Consider the following 19,103-nt stretch of genomic DNA (forward strand, 5'->3'; position numbering starts at 1 on the left):
AAAACAACTGTGTGTGACATCCGAGGTAGGTCATAAGAGACACTGCAGCTTCTGCCTTGCTCTCTTTTGGATCAGTTGCTCTGCGGAAGCCAGAGGCTAAGTCATGAGGACGCTGAAGCTGCCTTAGGACGAGGCCCATGTGACCAGTAACTGAGGCCTCCTGCTAACAGCCTGTGTGAGCCCGCAGTGCATTCTCCATCCCTGGTGAGGTCTTCCAGTGACTGAAGCCCTGGGCAGCAGCTTGACGGAGACTGGAGTTAGAACCACCCGAATTCCTGACCCACGGGAAACTAGGAAGTAACACATTTATTGCTTTAGCTGCTAAGTTTTGGGGTCATTTGTTATATGTGGGAATAGGAAATTAATATACCAAGTATTTAATTTATCGCATTTAGGTACATAAACAAATATTCAGAATTTAGGAGAAATTATATTTTAGAGCATCGGTACTTAAAATGCCAAAGTGTAACACAGTCATTTCCATATTTCACATGTGATCAAAAGGAACAAATAACAAAAGACAATTATGAGAATCAGTGCTATGTTGATTCTTCAAATCAATCATTATCCTTATTCTTCTTGATCCTCACAGCTCGACTTTTAGCATTCATATAATTAGCACATAACTGTAAATGGATTTAATTCCTCAAGCTCATGGCTTGCCTCCTGAATATTTACACCATCTTATCTTGTCATAGCCCAAGTACATACCAAGTAGCAAACATTTTGTCTTTTAATTCAGGCATGACCTATTTGAAAAATGAAACAGATTGCATGAAGTAATTAGAGGAAAACATAGCCACTGTAGAATCTTCATTTCCAAAGAAGATACCCAAATGATTAGACTTCTATTGTCAAATGTTCAAAATCTGTAAAATACCCTAAAAGGGCATGAATACTTAGATAAATAATAAATAATGCATATTTCCTCATATTTGCAAACAGATATACAAAAGGATAATTTAAAAAAAGAAATAAAGATGGTAACCTATAGGTCGAGGAGGATAAAGGTAGAGGGAAAGGGCGGAAAGCAAGACATCTCTGAACATATTACATAGTTTCAACTTTGGGGGCAAGTAAATGTCTTACATATTCAGAAAATTAAATTTATAAAATTGCCTACAAGTCAAAAATAAACGGAAAGGAATGCACCTCAGTGCATATCTTGTTGGTGACACAACCACACACACAGAATTATTTCAGGTGACTGCAGGAGGTCAGCACTTTGGACCCTCCTCAGATTCTGCTCCACCCAAGTCTTTTCTGATCCTTCCTTGCTGGAAGCAATCACCTTGAACTTCTGTATCATTTGAGATGTATCTCTTATAGACTTTAACACTTTCTACCTCTATTATGATTGTTTACATCTACATTCCTGAGAGAAGAACCAACATCTGATTCAAATTTACCATTTGCACAAGTGTATCTCCTTCGACACAGTTTTACTATGTATATAATCAAAATTAGTATTTTTCAAATGCAAAACAATTTTTAAAAAATGTAAAACCATGAGGGTGTTGTCTAGGGCACTGTCAGGGTTCTTTTCAAAAACCAAATTCCCTGGAGTCAGAACTTCTAAAAGATTTTGTGATTTTAGAAAAGCTTCTTTTTCTCTCCAGCAAAGAAAGGGTACATTTAGTAAGAAAAAGCAAAACCAAATGACACTGAACATTCAACATTGATGAAACTTCACTTTTAATACTCTCTGAGCCTGGAGTCTACAGAGGAGGATGAGATGCTTTTACATGAACATATGCTAAAGTTGCAAGTTAACCATAAAAGATAAACCTTCACTCATTCATTCATTCATTTTAGGATTAAATAACATCCCAGTTATTTGAAAACATTAAAAGCAGTAAGATGATATTCAGTGAACCTGAAAAATGAACAGGATTGTGATTAAGATTTGTATCTCACTATAGTGTTATAATATTCAGTTATTACTGAAGTCATGCTTGGAAAACCCAACACTACTTTAAAATATATTAAAATTTGATAATAGCGGCTGTGTCTTCACCAAAAATCACCATGCTTTACATGAATTTTTATCTTCCTCAGTAAATAGCATGGAAAAAATATCATATATATATATTTATAGCATGTGATATATATAGAGATGTATACACACACATATATGTTTTTTCACCTTTGTGGACTAAAGAAGCAGAAGTAATTGATTAAAATCCAAAGTACATGCGGCATAGAGAGCCAAAGACGGGCAATCAGTGAGTGTGCTCTGGGAGAAAAGCTACTCCCAGATTCAAAAAAAAGCAGATTCAAATTGAGGGGTGTCATTTTTCATCTATCCAGAGTATATGAGAGGTGCATCTGTTACTAGATAGATAATGCAAGTCTTTTAAAAAACCCACATTTCCCTTTTACATAGACTATAGAATGACCGACTTTACATTATTTAATAAAACACATTTGGAAACTTAGTCACTCCACCTGTAGGATCTTCCAATTCCTTTAAGCAACTTATTTTCAGCATCCTCTTATTATTCAAAGGACCTCTAAAGTTAGGCAGAATACCAGGAGTCACAGTTTAGGAAGGAAAAGCAATCTCTGACAGAAGATTTCAAGACCAAACGTAGCCTTCCCATTGTACTCCAGGGCTAAGAGTAAGCTTCCTCTATCCCCTTCAGCCCTCTTACTTAAGGGGTTTTTACTTGATAAAACCAACTACTAATGTTACAGCCATTCTGGAAAAGTAACTCAATTAAACTTTATTTTGATACCACTTCAAATCTATGAAAGCTTGTTCAGAGTGAAAATCAGTGCTATGGTTCAACAGATGAGAGACTGTTTCAGTCCGTGAATCCATCTCAACAAATATTTATCGCCCGTCTACTACGTCTCCTACCCTTGGGTGGCTGGGTTCAAGGTGAATGGGGCACACCCTCAATTTCCAAGAAACGGCTGGGGGGAAGACAGTCACATAAGGGTAGATCGATAAAGCATACGAAGAGGAATAATTTGGATGAAAACAGTGTATTCTGGGCACTTGGCAGAAGGATGGCTAGCCTGGGGTAGGGGTGGGAAGGTGGGTTGTGATCACTTTCCCTAATGACAAGTGACAGTTTTAAAAGGTGAATACGAGTGACTCTGATGAAGAGGCAGGGGGGTGGAGGCATTTGAGGCAGATGGGACAACCTGAGAAAAGGAATAAAGATGCAAAGCATCCTGTTCTGCATGGGAAACCGCAAGCAGTTTGGAAGCGTCACAACATATAAAGCATAAGCGTTCTAGACAGACTGCTCTGGAGGGACTAAGTATGGAGAACAGTTCTGAGAGGCAGCAGGAAAGGAGAAGAGGGTAAGGAATTGACAAATATTGTCGGTCAGGCGGGGAGGGGCTGGGGACTGGTTGGCTGTCGGGCGGGTGAGGGGTTGGGAGTAAGGGGGGGAGGTATCCCCCTGCCTTGGGTTTCTGTGATGCTGGAGCTTTTACAGTTAGAGGGTAGAGCTTAGAGCTCAGATGGGTGTAGGGTGATCGATGCTGGGTACTTGATTTGAAAAGTGGAAAACTGAAAAATCTGTTATTCTCTCAAGGATGCAAAATAGCTCCGGTAGCTAAGGGCATTTGTGTTTCCGACCCGAAGGCATCTTTGCTTGGGCGGGGCGGGGGGGGGCGCAGTTCCAGAGGCCTGTGAGTAGGCATCAACATCTTTACTCCTCTGGTGCTGATGACTACTTGTGTCTAGACAAGGAAGAAAGACCCAAATTTGAAGATGGTGACTGGGAGGTACAAGAGTTCAGGTGACATTCAAAGGAGACCTCACAGGAAAGGGTCTTTCTCTTTCCTTAAGTTTTGTTCAAAACAACACTTTTGGAGCTGGGAGACATTCACGTCTTAATTTTCAGATGTCCCGTCTGGTGATATGACATAAATAAAATCTCCCAATTCTCCCAGTCAGAGTGTGTTTGTCTAATTTCAAGTTACTCTAGAAACTAAGACAGCTTGAAAATGGAGGCTCTGATCTCATCATCAACAAATAAAAAGCATAAGGAGTACAAGGTTGGGGAAATAATGGTGTATTCAATTTGGAAAGGCCGTGTTTGAGGTGCCTCTGGTCTTTCCAGACTTTCTAGCAGGTAACTGGGCAGACTAGTCTGCATTTTGGGGAGAAATCTGAGCTGGAAGTAAAGATTTGGGAATCATCATCGCCTAATTTTGAAAAGAGTGAAAAAGAAACTTTAGGGAGAAAGAACAGAGTAGTAGGCCAAGGGCAAGAAGAGAAAGAAAAAGTGATCAAAGAAAGATAGAAGCAACGATGGAGAAAGAGAATCAGATGCACGTAGTACCAAGAAAAACAAGGAATAGAGAGTTTCATAAAGGGCTTGGTGGGAACAACCGTATCTGAAAAGCAGGAAGGATGAAGTCACAGGCCTGCAGCACCACCTTGGGATGCATTTAATCATCTTAATGAGAAGCTTCAGAAAAGTTTCCAGGGCAGAAACCAGAGCGTAGGGAGTTTAGGAATAAAACTGGAAAAAAAAATTGGAAGAAAGTACATACAAGGAATATGCTTTGAGAAGCGAGAATGAGAAGAGGAAGTTACATGGCCTTTCCCTCATCTAGAGGGGGAGGCTGGTGAAGGTGGGAAGGTTTAGGATGGTAGAACCCAAGGCTGAAGGGAAGATACCAGAGGAAGGAGAGAAAGATACAGAGGAGAAGAGATAACGAAGGGAAAGAACTTCGGGGGTGGGGGGGGGAGGGCGGGGTCAGGAAAAGCGGGGATGGAGAAGGAGCTGGTCCTGAAGATCAGGAGGGATGCTGGGCTCCTTGCTGGACCCTGGAGGACAAGCCGTGAGGACAGATGCAGTTCTGGAACCCAGAAGAGTAAATCCAAACGGGGTAACGTGTCTAGTCAGTCCCCACGGTGACGTGTCCCTCAACCCAACCCATGTTTTGAGACTACGGCAGCCACATTTAAAAAAGGCTGCAATATTCTAAATGAGCGGTTCCCAGCCTTTTTGGCACCAGGGACTGGTTTCGTGGAAGACAATTTTTCCACAGACCGGGGGGTGGGGGGCAGGTGGGGGGGTTGGTTCAAGCGATGGGGGGCGGCAGATGGAGCTTCACTCGCTCGCCTGCCGCTCACCTCCTGCTGTGCGGCCCATTTCCTAACAGGCCATGGCCTGGTACCGGTCCGTGGCCTGGGGGCTGGGGACCGCTGTTCTAAATCACAGAGGTCGGGCAGTGACACAAATTTCCATCTCACGAGCTACGAAGGCTGGAGTGGGAACAGGAAGGAAGAAGCATCACACTACGCCTCTAAAGTCTCTATGTAAGTATTTTAATGTCATAGCCCCTAAAAAGACAGGGAACAACAGAATGCAAAGAATTTAAATTTTCTATGTTGCTGTCAGTAATAGTAAGAGTGTTCTCATCAGTAGGTACAGATTCTCTTTAAACACTAGAAGTGTGAGTAGTTTGATCTTCAGGGGAAATTATAGTCAGATAGTATCCAAAAGGTTACCATGATATAGCTAAATTACCTCTGCATGTCACAGGTTGAAGAACATTTAAATTCTGGAAGTCTGCATCAGCTTTGTCTAGATAACAAATCTTAAGTACCTTCCTATATTCACTCAATTAGTGATCTTGGGCCTTGATAACACCGCAGGGAGAAACTTTCCAACTATCATTCAAATCATATCTAAAAAGGTGGTCATAAATATTTTAAAACCTAAGTGAACTAATAAGACCTAGACCCATTAAGGATAAGATCTTTTACAACAAATTAAATAAAACAATTTATTGAAGTCTGGACTCAAGATAAGCTAGATTTACTAGCTGACCTTTTATTCATTTAAAGAACAAAATTAGCTCTAATTGCATTAGAATGGAATCCAGTAAATTTTCCCTGGTCTTGTAATGTGGCATCCGTGTAAGGACTGCTGTAATTGTTTACAAGTAAGATGGAAATGCTTTGATTATAATCTTTCCAGTTGTTTTACTGGGTAGTAAAAACATTTCCCAAAACCTAAAGCCAGTTTTTCTGACAGCATACTATTTTCTTCTCTTGAATACACTGCATCTTTGGTGTTAATCAACAAACTATCATGTGCCAGAGGAAGAAATTAAACTTGGGGATTCCATCATAACTTTAGCTCAGTAAAAATGAGAGAGTGATATACGGAGGTTAAGATATCCTAGTCTGGAAAAATCAGAAAAGGGCTGAAGACCCGAGTAAGAAAAATTTTAACCACCTGCTTCCTCTTGGAATTATAACTGAGATATATGGGTTTGGGTCTGCTGAATTTATAAGTATAAAAGGTAGCAAGAATAATGTATACCACCCACAATTTGTGTTCTCTTTGTTCAGCTGCTAGGAAGTTTCATTTGTAATGTTACCATCTTTCACTAGCATTAAAAATAAGTCATTTGCCATAAATTTTAAATACAGTCACTCAAGATTTTTATTCTTATTTATTTTTTTTGGGGGGGGGTGGGTCACTGTTCTTGTTAGTTAGCTTCTAATATAGGCAAAATAACCTATGAAATGTTTCAGTATCAGTGGCAAGTTAACCAGGGCAAAACAAAGAAAACTATCAACACTTTTCAATCTCTCTCTCTCTTTTTTTTTTTTTTTTAAATCAAAGCAGACAGTTTTATCGGAAGGGAAACAAATTAAAAATAGAAGAACAAAACGCCTTCCAAATCTGACAGGATGATGGTCTGAAATGTTCTTAAACTTTATTTCTAAAGGATCTTTTTTTTTTAACCAATAAGCTTCCTTGCTCTGCCTCCTCAGTATACTTTTATAAAAATATGAATCTGATTGCCTTTCCCTAAATAAAATAAAAACATATCAATTGTTTTTGCCTGCCCCTCATCCCTTATTCTGGTAGGAGAGTCCTTCTTTCCTTCTGGAACCTAACATTTCCCCTTCTAACAGGGCTCTCCCCCCTCCCACTGGGGCTGGTTCCTGGATGGGAACCCACAGCAGATGCTGTGAAAGGGGGGGCGGGCAGTTCAGCCTGTGAGCACTAAGAACCACACCAGCCAAGAGCAACTTGCACCATCTTTGCCACCACACAGAGGTTAGACGGAGAAAAAGAAAGTGAACAGAGTCTTAATGACAGTTTTTGAACCCTTGTTACCACTTTGCCTAAAGCCAGTTTCTTTGAGCTAGTTTGATTAGGGTTTCTCCTACTTGCAACCAATAGTCCTGACTAATACAAAGAGAAAGTGAGTGTTTCAACTAGGGAAAGGAAGACTCCTTACAGAGGCACCTTCACTGAGTGTGCATCTATGTTACATCCTTGGATCAGGGGTTGGTGTAAGAAACAGTCAAATAAAAAAAAGGTGTTCTTGCCATCTGGTTCCTTATGGAAATAAAATTTCAAATTTAGTGTCTTCAAAAACTTTGTCTCTCCTGAGAAACTAGGAGGTACCTTCCTTTTTAAAACTGCATTTCACTCTGCACTTATTGCTAGGAAGCCATAATCATATTTGATGTGCAGTCATTTGCTTCTTATTCCTCTCCTTGGCCTTGGTTTCCTAGTATTTTCTAGTATCTTTATGTTCTCTCTTTAAGTCACCCTTAAATTTTAGACTGGAAAAAAATCTACATATAAATAAATGACATTTTAAGTGTAGGAAAAAATGTAGAAAGTGAGATAAAAATCATTTGCTATTATTTTTCTAAAGAACTTGTCACTAAAACACCACTATACACGTTTCACCTATTATATGTCTTTCAGTGAAATCTGGCTACATAAAAATATAAAATGCTTACTTTCTTTAAAAATATTTTAAATGGTTATTTTTGTAATTGCCCATGGTTATCCTCTATTTCTGGCTGTCCTATCAAAAATAGTTAATCAGAAAAGTTTGGACCACAAAAAAGACAACAGGGCTTCCCTGGTGGCACAGTGGTTAGGAATCCGCCTGCCAAAGCAGGGGACATGGGTTCCATCCCTGGTCTGGGAAGATCCCACATGCCGCGGAGCAACTAAGCCCGTGCACCACAACTACTGAGCCTGAGCTCTAGAGCCCGCGAGCCACAACTACTGAGCCCGCTCGCCTAGAGCCCGTGCTCTGCAACAAAAGAAGCCACCGCTCCGCAACTACAGGAAGCCTGTGCGCAACAACGAAGACCCAACACGGCCAAAAATAAATAAATAAAATAAATTAAAGAAAAAAAAAAAAAAGACAACAAATATCTGTACATATTTTACATTTTTAAAGGTTGAACATTATTTTTCAAGATTAATGAGCAAAGTTTTAGCTCTCATTTTTATAGCATATATAAATAATTTAGCAATTACAAGTATTAAGAAGCCCCCTCCCAGGCATAAACTAAACTCTATAAACTGCAATAAAAAAACTGAATTACTTACATGAAAAAAAAAAGCGTCCAATTTTCAGCACCTCTGCTAAGAGAGGTCTGATTAATGAAAGAATTTCCTGAATTATAAGAAATACATAATATCATGAGTATTATAATACTCATAGCTGTGGTGATAAAATGTTAGCAGAAAGAAAACTGTAATTTCCAGCAGTAAAGTGGTCATTGAAAAATATCTCAGCATAATTTGCATATTTTGGGAAAAGGATTAAACTTGTGAAAAAGAGAATACTTATTGTGACCTCTCAGCCAAAAGAAAATTTAGGATTATTAATGATAATGATATTGTTTTCATGAAAGGTATCATAAATGATTCTGTGTCACTTGATCAAATACAGTATCTAACTGGAACAATAACTGAGCCTTACTGGATTTTTGGCGGGGCCCAATTCATTACCCCCTCCCTGGTGAGCTCATTGAATAAGGGCAGCAATGTCCTGAGAGCAGAACCAGCTCCCAACTTCTGCAGTACAGTAACCCTACCGACCAGACCAAAGCTCCCTGGCGGGAGAGCCACTCCGCCCTCGGAAGAGCCAAGGAACAGACGGAGAAAAGGACAGAGCTGCCTCCCCAGTACCAGGGAGACGACAGCATTCAAGATACATTTGAGAAATGTGAGGGGGAAAGAACGCTTAACCCCCTAAGCACCACCATTATTCACCCCCAAATCTTTACAAACCTTGACCTTTTTTCTTAATACTTTACCAATACCTAAAGTTATCATTTTTAATGAGAAGCTCCTTTAACAGAATTTTGAGCTTTATAAATATAACCACACATTTAATGTTCTGCCATGTCTTTCCCAACAATCCTATCTAAACAGTCCCACCCCTAAGGTACTCCCTTCCTCACGTTACTCTGCTCTATTTATATCCTTCATAGAAATGAATAAATGAACGAATGCCTAAAGTTAGCCCAATTTCCCTACACTTGCTCAAAATAAAGGGATGGTAAGACTGGGATAACAAATAACATGGCGACTGTGCTGCCACTTGCCCATCCCATAGTGGACATCACACGCACTGTACTCTCTGTCACCAAGTCCAGTGGGACCTTCAAAATCCTGATCAATATGGCTCCAGGTGCTGCTCCTGGGCAAGCTGAAACCTACCTGCTTTCTCGGCATCGAGGCAAAACTTGACTGTTGGCCCAGACTCAGTTACTTAATGATTTATTTGAATGTGCTGTTTCTCCCCATTCATATCACCCCCACAAACTATGGATGTTGAGATTGTAACTTCAGGGTTAGTATTTTAGTTTCATCTTCAATACAGACTAATAGGAACTCTGGGTCCCCATTACTGGGAGACCTATTAAAGGAATTTGAGGTCCTTGTAAAGTCACCCTGAATTTTAACACTATCAGAAGGAGGCACTGGACTGACCACAGACCCTTTAGAATCCAGTTTCCAGGCACGTTAAATTAAGGGGAAAACAAGGGCCCTCTGTCTGGCTTCAAGGGACAATAATAGAGAATAGAGGAAATAATCTAACCTCAAAGTACCTTCCTGGATCACGGGTCAAAGGCATAATTTCTTTATAAGATTTAGAAACTAAATATTGTCTTAAAGATCTTCCAGAGAGAGTGTATAATTTGAACCCTGTAAAGCTTTTTCTTTTTCCTGTAGTTTCAAAAGACTCTATTCTCTGCCTGTTCTTTAGCAGTAAACCCCTCCTCCTAGACTATTCAAACTCTCCCATTTGAATGCTAGTCTGCTCATTAATTCCACTTCAAAAGAGCATCATTACACCCCCTGGCTGTATACAAACTAAGTAAAGGCACATTTATATGAATCTACCATCTCTTTTCCATTATTACTGCCAAGGAATAAGTCACGTATCCTTATGCTATGACAATAAAAGATTACTTTTAATTTCATATAATTTTCATGTTCATAAAATGTTATCCTTCTTTTAATTTTTTTTCAACCATTCTTGGCTTGTGAGTCATAAAAAACAGAGAGTGGGATGGACTGGCCCATGGCCATAGTTTGCTGACCCCTGATTTAGATTTAAAACAAAAAAACAGAAAACAAATAAGTTAAAAAAAAAAACCGTTACTCATTAACTTATATTTTATATAAAATCCTATTGCTATGTGACTTGGGCCTCCCTCTTCTTCTCTCTCTTTTTAAGTTTAAAATGTAATATATTTCACTTAAGTTATTCCTTTGTTCATTATAAGTATTTCCTTGTGTCTGACTTTGGTCAAGTGATTAATTATTCATATGATAGGGGAGTTATTTACCTAAATGTCAGAAAGTTTACATGTTACATAAAGTTATACTTTCAAGGACAATTTGTCTAGAATGTCTGGGTACTATAATTTCCATAATACTGAACATTTTGTTCCAGAGTCATAGGATCTATTTCTCACAGCTTCCAATATCTTAGGTATATGAGTGATTTATCGAGAGGAAAAGAAATTACTCAACAGAATAACTGAAAGACGCTTAAGGGTAGATGAGATGAATATTATTATCAGTGCCTTTTTACAAACCTTATTTCTCTAAAGGAATAAGCAAGCCAAACTTCTGTGTGAAAGGAAAGATGAAGTAATGGTGAGTTATGAGAAAACTGGAATAAATATGAACGGGTAGGAGAAAAGTAGTTGTCCAATGATAAATAAGAACATCTTCCCTTTAGAGTAGTGAACCCAAGTACAGGATTTCCAAGGAGATGGTAGGTACAGTTATTTTGGTTGGGTCTCTTTGTTAACTAGCCCTCTGTCCTCTGATGGTTGAGGGAGAAGGATGTTACTAAAATTTTTGTAGGTAAGATAGAGGGCACCAGCACCAATATTTGGTTTAAAAAGAGCTCAATCTACAGTATTTTTGTTACGTTTTCTAAGCTTGTCAGCAATACTAACACCTACTGTCTAGGTCTCTACTGGCACAACCAAAACGAGTAACGTGGAAATTACACAGATAATTTAGGTAAGAAAAGCACAAACTATTCGGATTTTCTTCTTTCAGAAGAATATACACTCTCCTAGAAGGCCACGTTTGCCCTACACCACCATTCATCAGAATGATGCTGGGATTTTTTGTTGTATTACACTTAGAACTAACAGAAGCAGCGGCTGCATAAAATACATGCTACACACAAACTTTAAGATGGAACGAACCATGAGAATGCAAAGCAAATTTCCTGTTGTCTACTCTACCTACTAAATAAATAAGTTCATGGCTACTACTTTCATTTTTATGGCTAAAAATTGAATGAAAGTTAAATGCCTTGTAAGCCTATTTTCTACATAATATTTGATTGTTTGCAATGTAAACTAATCCATTTTCAGGCTTACTGGTAAAAAATAAGGTTGTAAACTTGTACTTTGAGCTCGTAAAATTCATTTAAATGATGTATAATATGATTTTTAGAAGAATGATTTTCAACATGATTTACAAAAAAAAAAATCAATGCTTCATTACCCTATTAGGATCATATAATAGCACTGTAGGCCTTAATTCATTCCCTCAAAATGAATAAAAGAAACAGCCAACTAATTTACTTTGAAGCATGGTGGGTGGATGTGATGATTCCGTGAAAATTAAGAAAATAAACAGTAAACATGGGGTTTACATTTCCAGTTCTCTCTTAAAAAAAAAAAAAAAAAGAGCAGACAATTCAGACTTCAGTTGTTACTATTATATACTGTTTCACCAAGCCTTTGGCAGTATCCTTGTTTTATATGCACAGAATAAAACCATGTGCCATCTGAGCAAGAAGAGAATCTTCATTCTTTGTCCTGGTGACAGAGAACACACACTTGAAAAGGTTTAACATTACATCCACCTGGGTGTAACATGGTAGTCAGTCCATTCAATACATAGTTTCTTATTTTTCAGATAACCAGAGCCTTACAAACTATGCAGAAACAATGTCCTGTGCTAGTCTTTATAAAAGAGAAAAAGTGCCAGAAAAAAACCCCAAAAAAACAAAGGATCCTATATGTTGAATAAAGCAATAAGCATTAACTCTGAGGAAGAAACCAATAAAAATTTGAAAATGAAGACTTCTCAAAATACAGCTTGACCCTACTACATATTCACACTGGGAAAAGGTCTATAGAATCAAATCCACTAGGAAGGAGCAGTGAAGGTTAAGTTCCATCTATTGCACTCTAACCGGAAACGTCTGTACTTACATTTTGTCTTGGCCAGCTCCAACTCTGAGAGTCAATCTGGGGATCACGGGGCTTGGGGCTGGGACCACTGGCTCCACTTTTATCTGTTGAAGATATTACGTTAGAGTCAAATACATTTTTTTCAACAAAAGTACCTCCTCCCTTTTCTCCTACTTCCTCATCTCCACAAACTTGATAAGCCTTTAAGTTTCAAATGTGTCTAAAATGCTAGATGTAAAGATAAACTGGGCTATTTTGTTTTCGTTTCCCAACTGAAGGCTACCAGGCAACATGGGAAATTCCATAAACTTTAAACACTTTAGTAAATATGGGAGTTATTTCTGCATTTTCTTAGTTTTGACTAATTTCTTGGATTTTATTGTTAGAATTTTTAAACAGAAACTGTTACCTGGGTCATTCAGTGGAACGTTTAAGTAACTGCCAGACTTAACAAAAACAGAAAAAAATGCAGTGATAGCTTCACTACAAGATAAAATGCATCTATTTATGGGTCTTGAAAAACATTAAACTCATCTTATGTTTACAATGTCATAAAAGAAAACCGACACACCAAGTGTAATTACAACACTGAACTCTTCCATTTTTTGGCTAGTAGAAAAATGATCTAAAATATTGTACGAGACAAAGCATATTTATTTAGAAAGGATTTATGGTGAAGGCAATAACTGCTGAATAAGTTGAAGATCTCACAAATATCTGAGCTAATAATCAGAAAGGGAATACACAAATTAAGTATGGTGTTAAAGGGATTCTCCACAATTCCTGGCTTGAAGATCCTATATAGAACAATTGACATTTTGAATGAACAAAATGAACAAGAGATGTGCAGTTCAAATTATTATCTACATCAGAGTTTTCCAGCATTTTTGGTGGGACGGTTCCTTGGTGGTCCCAGGCACGGCCAGATGTTTAACATCCCTGGCTCGGGTACAACTACATGCCAGTAGGACACTGCTAGTCACTGTGACAACTAGTGCAAACCACTGACTTATGTATTTCAAGCTCAAGAGTTAAATCATAACACAACAGTGCAGTGGTTCTAAAGGGGAAGGAATTTATAACGTAGTGCTCAGTATAGTATATCATACAATCAATATATTGCACATTGATCAAATCTATCATTTTTTTCATGTTTTTACCTGTCCCCTTCTTGAGTTTTTTTTTTTTTTTAATCCCGTCACATCAAGATCTATGACTTCGATCATTCTCTTGAACAGTGCATGGTACGCAGGAGGTACTCAACCAATGTCTGTTGAATGAACCACTTATCCTGCAAGCACCCTCAACTCCCTTGCCTCTTGGTCATTTCACCATTCATCCAGGACCAATCTAAAATCATTCTCTAGGGCACTGAGTAATTCCAAAGAAAATATTTAAAACTGTACAAACTTCTGCCATCAAAACTCCAATTTCATCTGTGCCTTTAATACTATCTGCTTATTTGGATTCCCAGCTAAACTAGTTAAGAGCAGAGACCATGCCTGTTCTGTTTATTGCTATTTCCCAGATCCTATCGTAGGGTCTGACACATAAGTGCTTAAGATATATTTTAAAAATTAATCGGAAGCGATTATTTACAGCTTTTAAGACCCATCCCATGATTTCCTTCCTCTTTCGCCCTTCAAACCCCACAGGAAAAAATACTGAGGCCACTAAGCAGAATTCTTTCAATTCCCTACAAACTTCTCTGCACTCACAATTACACTAGAGTCCATCTCCTCCAGTCTTCAAAAGACTTCCTCATTTGTAGCATCTTCAACTTCTCAGTTCCACTCATTATTTTCATCTAGCTTTCAAATGCGCTCAACTCTATCCTTTAAAAAACTTACCTCCCCTTCAACCTCTCGCTGACGACCTCTCACACTTTCTAGTCTTCACTTCATCGTCTGCATTTCTCCATTTCTCCTTCATTCCTCACCCAACTCCACTCTACTTTCTGGCCCAACCACACCACTAAACCACTCCTTCTAGACAATCTTTCTAAATGCCCCGTCTGTTTCTTCACTGAGGTCTTCATCACGCTCCTTCCCTGTCCCTAGCAAAGTCCTCTCCTCTCGTTATCCCATGCTTTCTCCACTGACCTCATCCATGTCCACGGTTTCAATCCTAAGTTGTTTTTTTTTTTTTAAATTAATTAATTAATTTATTTTTATGGCTGTGTTGGGTCTTCGTTTCTGTGCGAGGGCTTTCTCTAGTTGTGGCAAGCGGGGGCCACTCTTCATCGCGGTGCGCGGGCCTCTCACTATCGCGGCCTCTCCCGTTGCGGAGCACAGGCTCCAGACGCGCAGGCTCAGTAATTGCGGCTCACGGGCCCAGCCGCTCCACGGCATGTGGGATCCTCCCAGACCAGGGCCCGAACCCGCGTCCCCTGCATTGGCAGGTGGACTCCCAACTACTGCGCCACCAGGGAAGCCCTGAGTTGTTGTTTTTTTTTTTTTTAACTTTTTTTTTTTTTTGGCCATGCCACGTGGCTTGCGGGATCTTAGTTCCCCCACCAGGGATCGAACCCGGCCCCCTGCAGTGACAGCACCGAGTCCTAACAACTGGACCGCCAGGGAATTCCCTCAATCCTAAGTTTTCAATATGGCATGTCTTCAAAATCTCCCTCTCTAGACCAGCACTGATTGGAACAAAGACCAAAACATAATGCTGCCCACTGAACATTTTCAGCTAAATATCCTATAAGGATTTCATCTCATTACATCTAAATCTTAACTTATTAACGGCCCCATGAAAACCTGCTCCTCTAAATGGTCTCACTTTTGGCAGATGTCTCTTTTATTTGCCCAGTTCTTAGTCCAGTGGTTTTCCTCAAGGCCTCGTGGGTCAAGGGTCACTGGGGAGAGGGCAGAGCAAGACCCATGGAAAATTTTTGTGTTCACTTTCTCCTTTTTTTTTTTTGAACACAGGGTTCCATATCTAAACAAATCTGAAAACCAGTGGTCTAGCCTATTTTGTAAACTACTAAGACTTCTATATTTTTCTCACCATTCTGTTATCTGTGGGAAAATAAACAAATATATACAAAACAAACATTTATAAAACACTTAACGTTTGCCAGGCATTGTGTTTGGTTCTTTTCCAGGTGTTCTCATTTAGGTTCTTTAACAAACCGGTTGGGGTATGGTTTCCATTTTACAGAGAAACTGATCATACATGAAGCAACCATTTTTCCTTTCTTTCCTGTTTCTTTTTCCTTTTCTGTTTTAAGGTCACAAAAATAGCAAAACTAGGACTGAATACAATTTTTTTTATTCAGAGAATAAAAAATTATATAAAGTTCCTATATTTCTTCAATTCTAAAAAATTTTAGGGTCACACACTCCTAATTGACCTGAGTATTGGGAGTAATATTCCATGTTCCTTCAACCCACAATACTATTACTGAAGCACTTAAATAACACTTTCTTAAGCTCTATTAAAAAATAAAGCTGTTTGCCCTACCTTTCAAAAAATCTTCTTCACTATTATTATGCTTCACATTGTATTTTGGTCCATTGCTATTACCACACTACACAATAACTATAACTTACCTGCATAGCACTTCACAAAGTGTGTCCCATATACATAATCCAATTTGATCTTCACAACTCTATAAGGCAGGTGTGGAAACTATTATTACTCACATGTACTAAGGGCTCAGAAAGATTAAGTGGTTTGGCCAGTTACAAAGTTAGTAAGTAAATGACTGAAATCCAGTTCTCCTGGCACCAAATTCATCCTCTGTTCTACCATACGACTCGTGACTCTTTGCCAGACATTTCTGAGTCCTTTTTTCTGGTAATGCTGATGTCTTGCATGGAGCTATTTCGTTTCTTTGTCAATGTCTTTTATGATGAATGACATATACTTGTGAGATGTCTAGGGTACACTGTAAAATATATTCTTTTCTCTATGTTATTTACACCATGTAACAGGTGTAAACTGGACTGTCCCAGGCAAACCAGGACATATTGCAACCCTACCTAAAAATAGTTAAATACTTAATAGTTAAATTTAAATAGTTAAATTTAATAGTTAAATTTCATTCTTAAAGAAGTTAAAGCAGATTTAACTTAAAGATAAAATTCAAGCAAGCACGGAAAAAGACTAATAAGGATGCTAACAACGTAGATACAGAAAGTACAGTTTCTAAACAAAAATTTCTCACCAGACTTTTGTTTGTTAACTTTATCTGAATGCCCACCCAAATAAAAACACAGGGATGTTTCCTACAATCATGAAATAATTTCTCATGTGTCCATCCCAGCAATCAACAAACTAGATGACAATGACTTCAATTACTTACCGCCATCTTTTAATGGCATGAAGCGAAAATCTGGGGGAAACACGAGCTTGTAAGGGTTAAAATAAAAGAACAGTACTTTAGAGCGATGCTGAGAATTGGGGCACGCAGAACAGCATTTACAGTGGATTACTAAGCTTCCCAATTCACCAAAGAGGCAAAGTCCAGTAATATAAGACTCCTTTGTAGCTAACTAAAAATACATTGTCAGTGGATTTGTCCAGTTTTATGTATAAGCAATACTTCTTTCACCTGAACTAATACTAGTAGTCATATAAGCCCCTTATTGCCATGTGCTGCATTTTTTTTGCTAATCTTCAAGGATTTAGCTTCTTTGCCACATACCTCAGGGCACCAACTGATAAAGCTCTAACTCTCCATTTTTCCGGGACACCAGCAGTGCGGCCTTGCAAAAAATGAAAATCGCTCAAGAGATTTAAAGGGGAAATTTATTTTTAAAATCCTGACTTGAAGCAAAGAGGTGGATTTTTAAAAAGCTTATCTATAAGGAATCAGTTTAAATTTAAATTCTATCTTGGAACTCTTTCATGCATTCCAGCTTTAAAGTTTATCTTCTGACAGGGACTTTCTGCAAAGGTAATGGGCAGCTTTGTCAATATAATCTGGCCAAGTTTTACTTTCTATTTTTTTAAATGTTAAACTTCTTTCATTAAAAACAAAACAAAACAAAAAACCTATGTATGTGTGCTAGGTAGGGTGGCAGCAAGTTCAGCCAGCACTAGTTCAGATGTCTATCTATGCTAATATGTCAGAAAAACACCCAGAAATACTACTGGTGAAAAGCTGAATTTAAAAACCGAATATTTTAGATGCTGAACTATGACAAATGGTAACCATCCTGTTGTCTTTCTTAATGATGAAGGTCTGTACATTATTTCCATTCAGAAACATAGTCTAACACTGATAGACTGTTTAAAATATTCAACAGACAGAAGATCTACGGTTGTGGTGAAGTAAAACAAGTGGGATCCCGCGAGGACAATGAAACAGGACTCGGGCTTTCAGTAAGTGTCCAGTTCATTCCTCTGAAGCCTTGGGGATGGACTTCAGGAAACTTCGATAAATTCAAACATACTCACTTAAACATTAAGTTACTGGCTTCCCCTTGGAACAAATAGTTATAAGAAACAGGAGGGAATATCTCCCCCTTCTTACTGGGGTTATTTTATTTACTGAAAACCCTTCATTTCACTAGTTAATCATGAAAGCTTATGAGAAAAGGCTGGAAACGAGTCAACAGTACTTTACATAGAAAGGAAAGACGATGGAGACCTTCTGTCAAAGGCACAAACCGGGAAGACCACTTCTCATTCTCTAAAAAACAAACTGTTTAAGTTCAATAAAAGATTATTTCGGGGCAGATGCTAAGGGATTTGGGGATAGACTGGAGACACATGAGACATTTTAATTGCTCTGATGACTGAAATCATTCAAGCTTTGAGGACCGCCACTGCCTGTCCTTTAAAATATGGCAGCTGAACGGGAGCTCACTATGGGCTGATCAGGGACTAAAGTTTTCTAAAAATCACGATGGCCCTTTACTCTAGACTGTGAGCCATTCTCATCCCCCTCACCAGCTTCCATCGTGGGCCTGAGAAGCCCACGGGCTTTAAGCAGACAGGCCTGGGTCATGTCACAGCTTGTCCACAAGTCACCGTACCTCCCTGTGCAGTTTTCTCAACTGAGGAACAGGAGCAACGGTCTCCCCCGCTCAGAGCTGTCGGCCAGGCCTGGCAAGGACCAAGCGTACTCACTCATTAAATACCAAGTGTGTGCTGATGTCATTTACCATCTGGGTTAGTTCACTCAATCGCCAATGTTAGCTCAAATAAAACAATTCATCAGCCAACAGGAGAAAAATGGGGGTGGGGTGGGGCACTCCATTATAGAAGTATGAGCTTTCCATTATAAACAGATCCCAATTATCTCTGGGTTGATTATCAGCATTATTGGTTATTGTAAAGAAACTGGATTGTCCGAGTCCATGTATCTTAAATGACACAAACTAGTCTTCACTCAGTGTTTCCTATGAGAAGGCAGAAGAGAAAGCCTTTTAAGCCAAAATATTCTTAGAGCACGTATAAAACTATTGTTTTTAAACACAGGGAAAGCATACTTTATAATGATGCGGTCTCTTCCCGGTGTCGAATGGGAGGAGGGAGAGAGGGAAGGAAGCAGAGGGTCAGAGGTTAGGAGAGGCTGGTGAGTAACTAAGAAGCGGCAGAGCTGAGACCAAAAACCAGGTCAGTCTGACTGCCAAAGCCCAGGCTCTTCAAGGCCCAGTATTGGGCC

At 38.9% G+C, this 19,103-nt stretch overlaps 1 protein-coding gene across 3 annotated transcripts in view; it reads right to left on the minus strand.

Annotated features, from left to right (window-relative positions):
- Window positions 1-19,103, minus strand: part of TAF3 (TATA-box binding protein associated factor 3) — a 152,234-nt gene that overhangs the window by 14,336 nt on the left and 118,795 nt on the right. For all 3 annotated transcript variants that reach the window (XM_061181645.1, XM_061181644.1, XM_061181643.1), the window contains one exon: window positions 12,506-12,588. In XM_061181645.1, the coding sequence (XP_061037628.1) occupies window positions 12,506-12,588 (83 nt within the window). The remainder of the gene's footprint in view (window positions 1-12,505; window positions 12,589-19,103) is intronic.

The sequence above is a fragment of the Eubalaena glacialis genome, chromosome 2 (assembly GCF_028564815.1).
Source record: "Eubalaena glacialis isolate mEubGla1 chromosome 2, mEubGla1.1.hap2.+ XY, whole genome shotgun sequence".
Lineage (NCBI taxonomy): Eukaryota > Metazoa > Chordata > Mammalia > Artiodactyla > Balaenidae > Eubalaena > Eubalaena glacialis.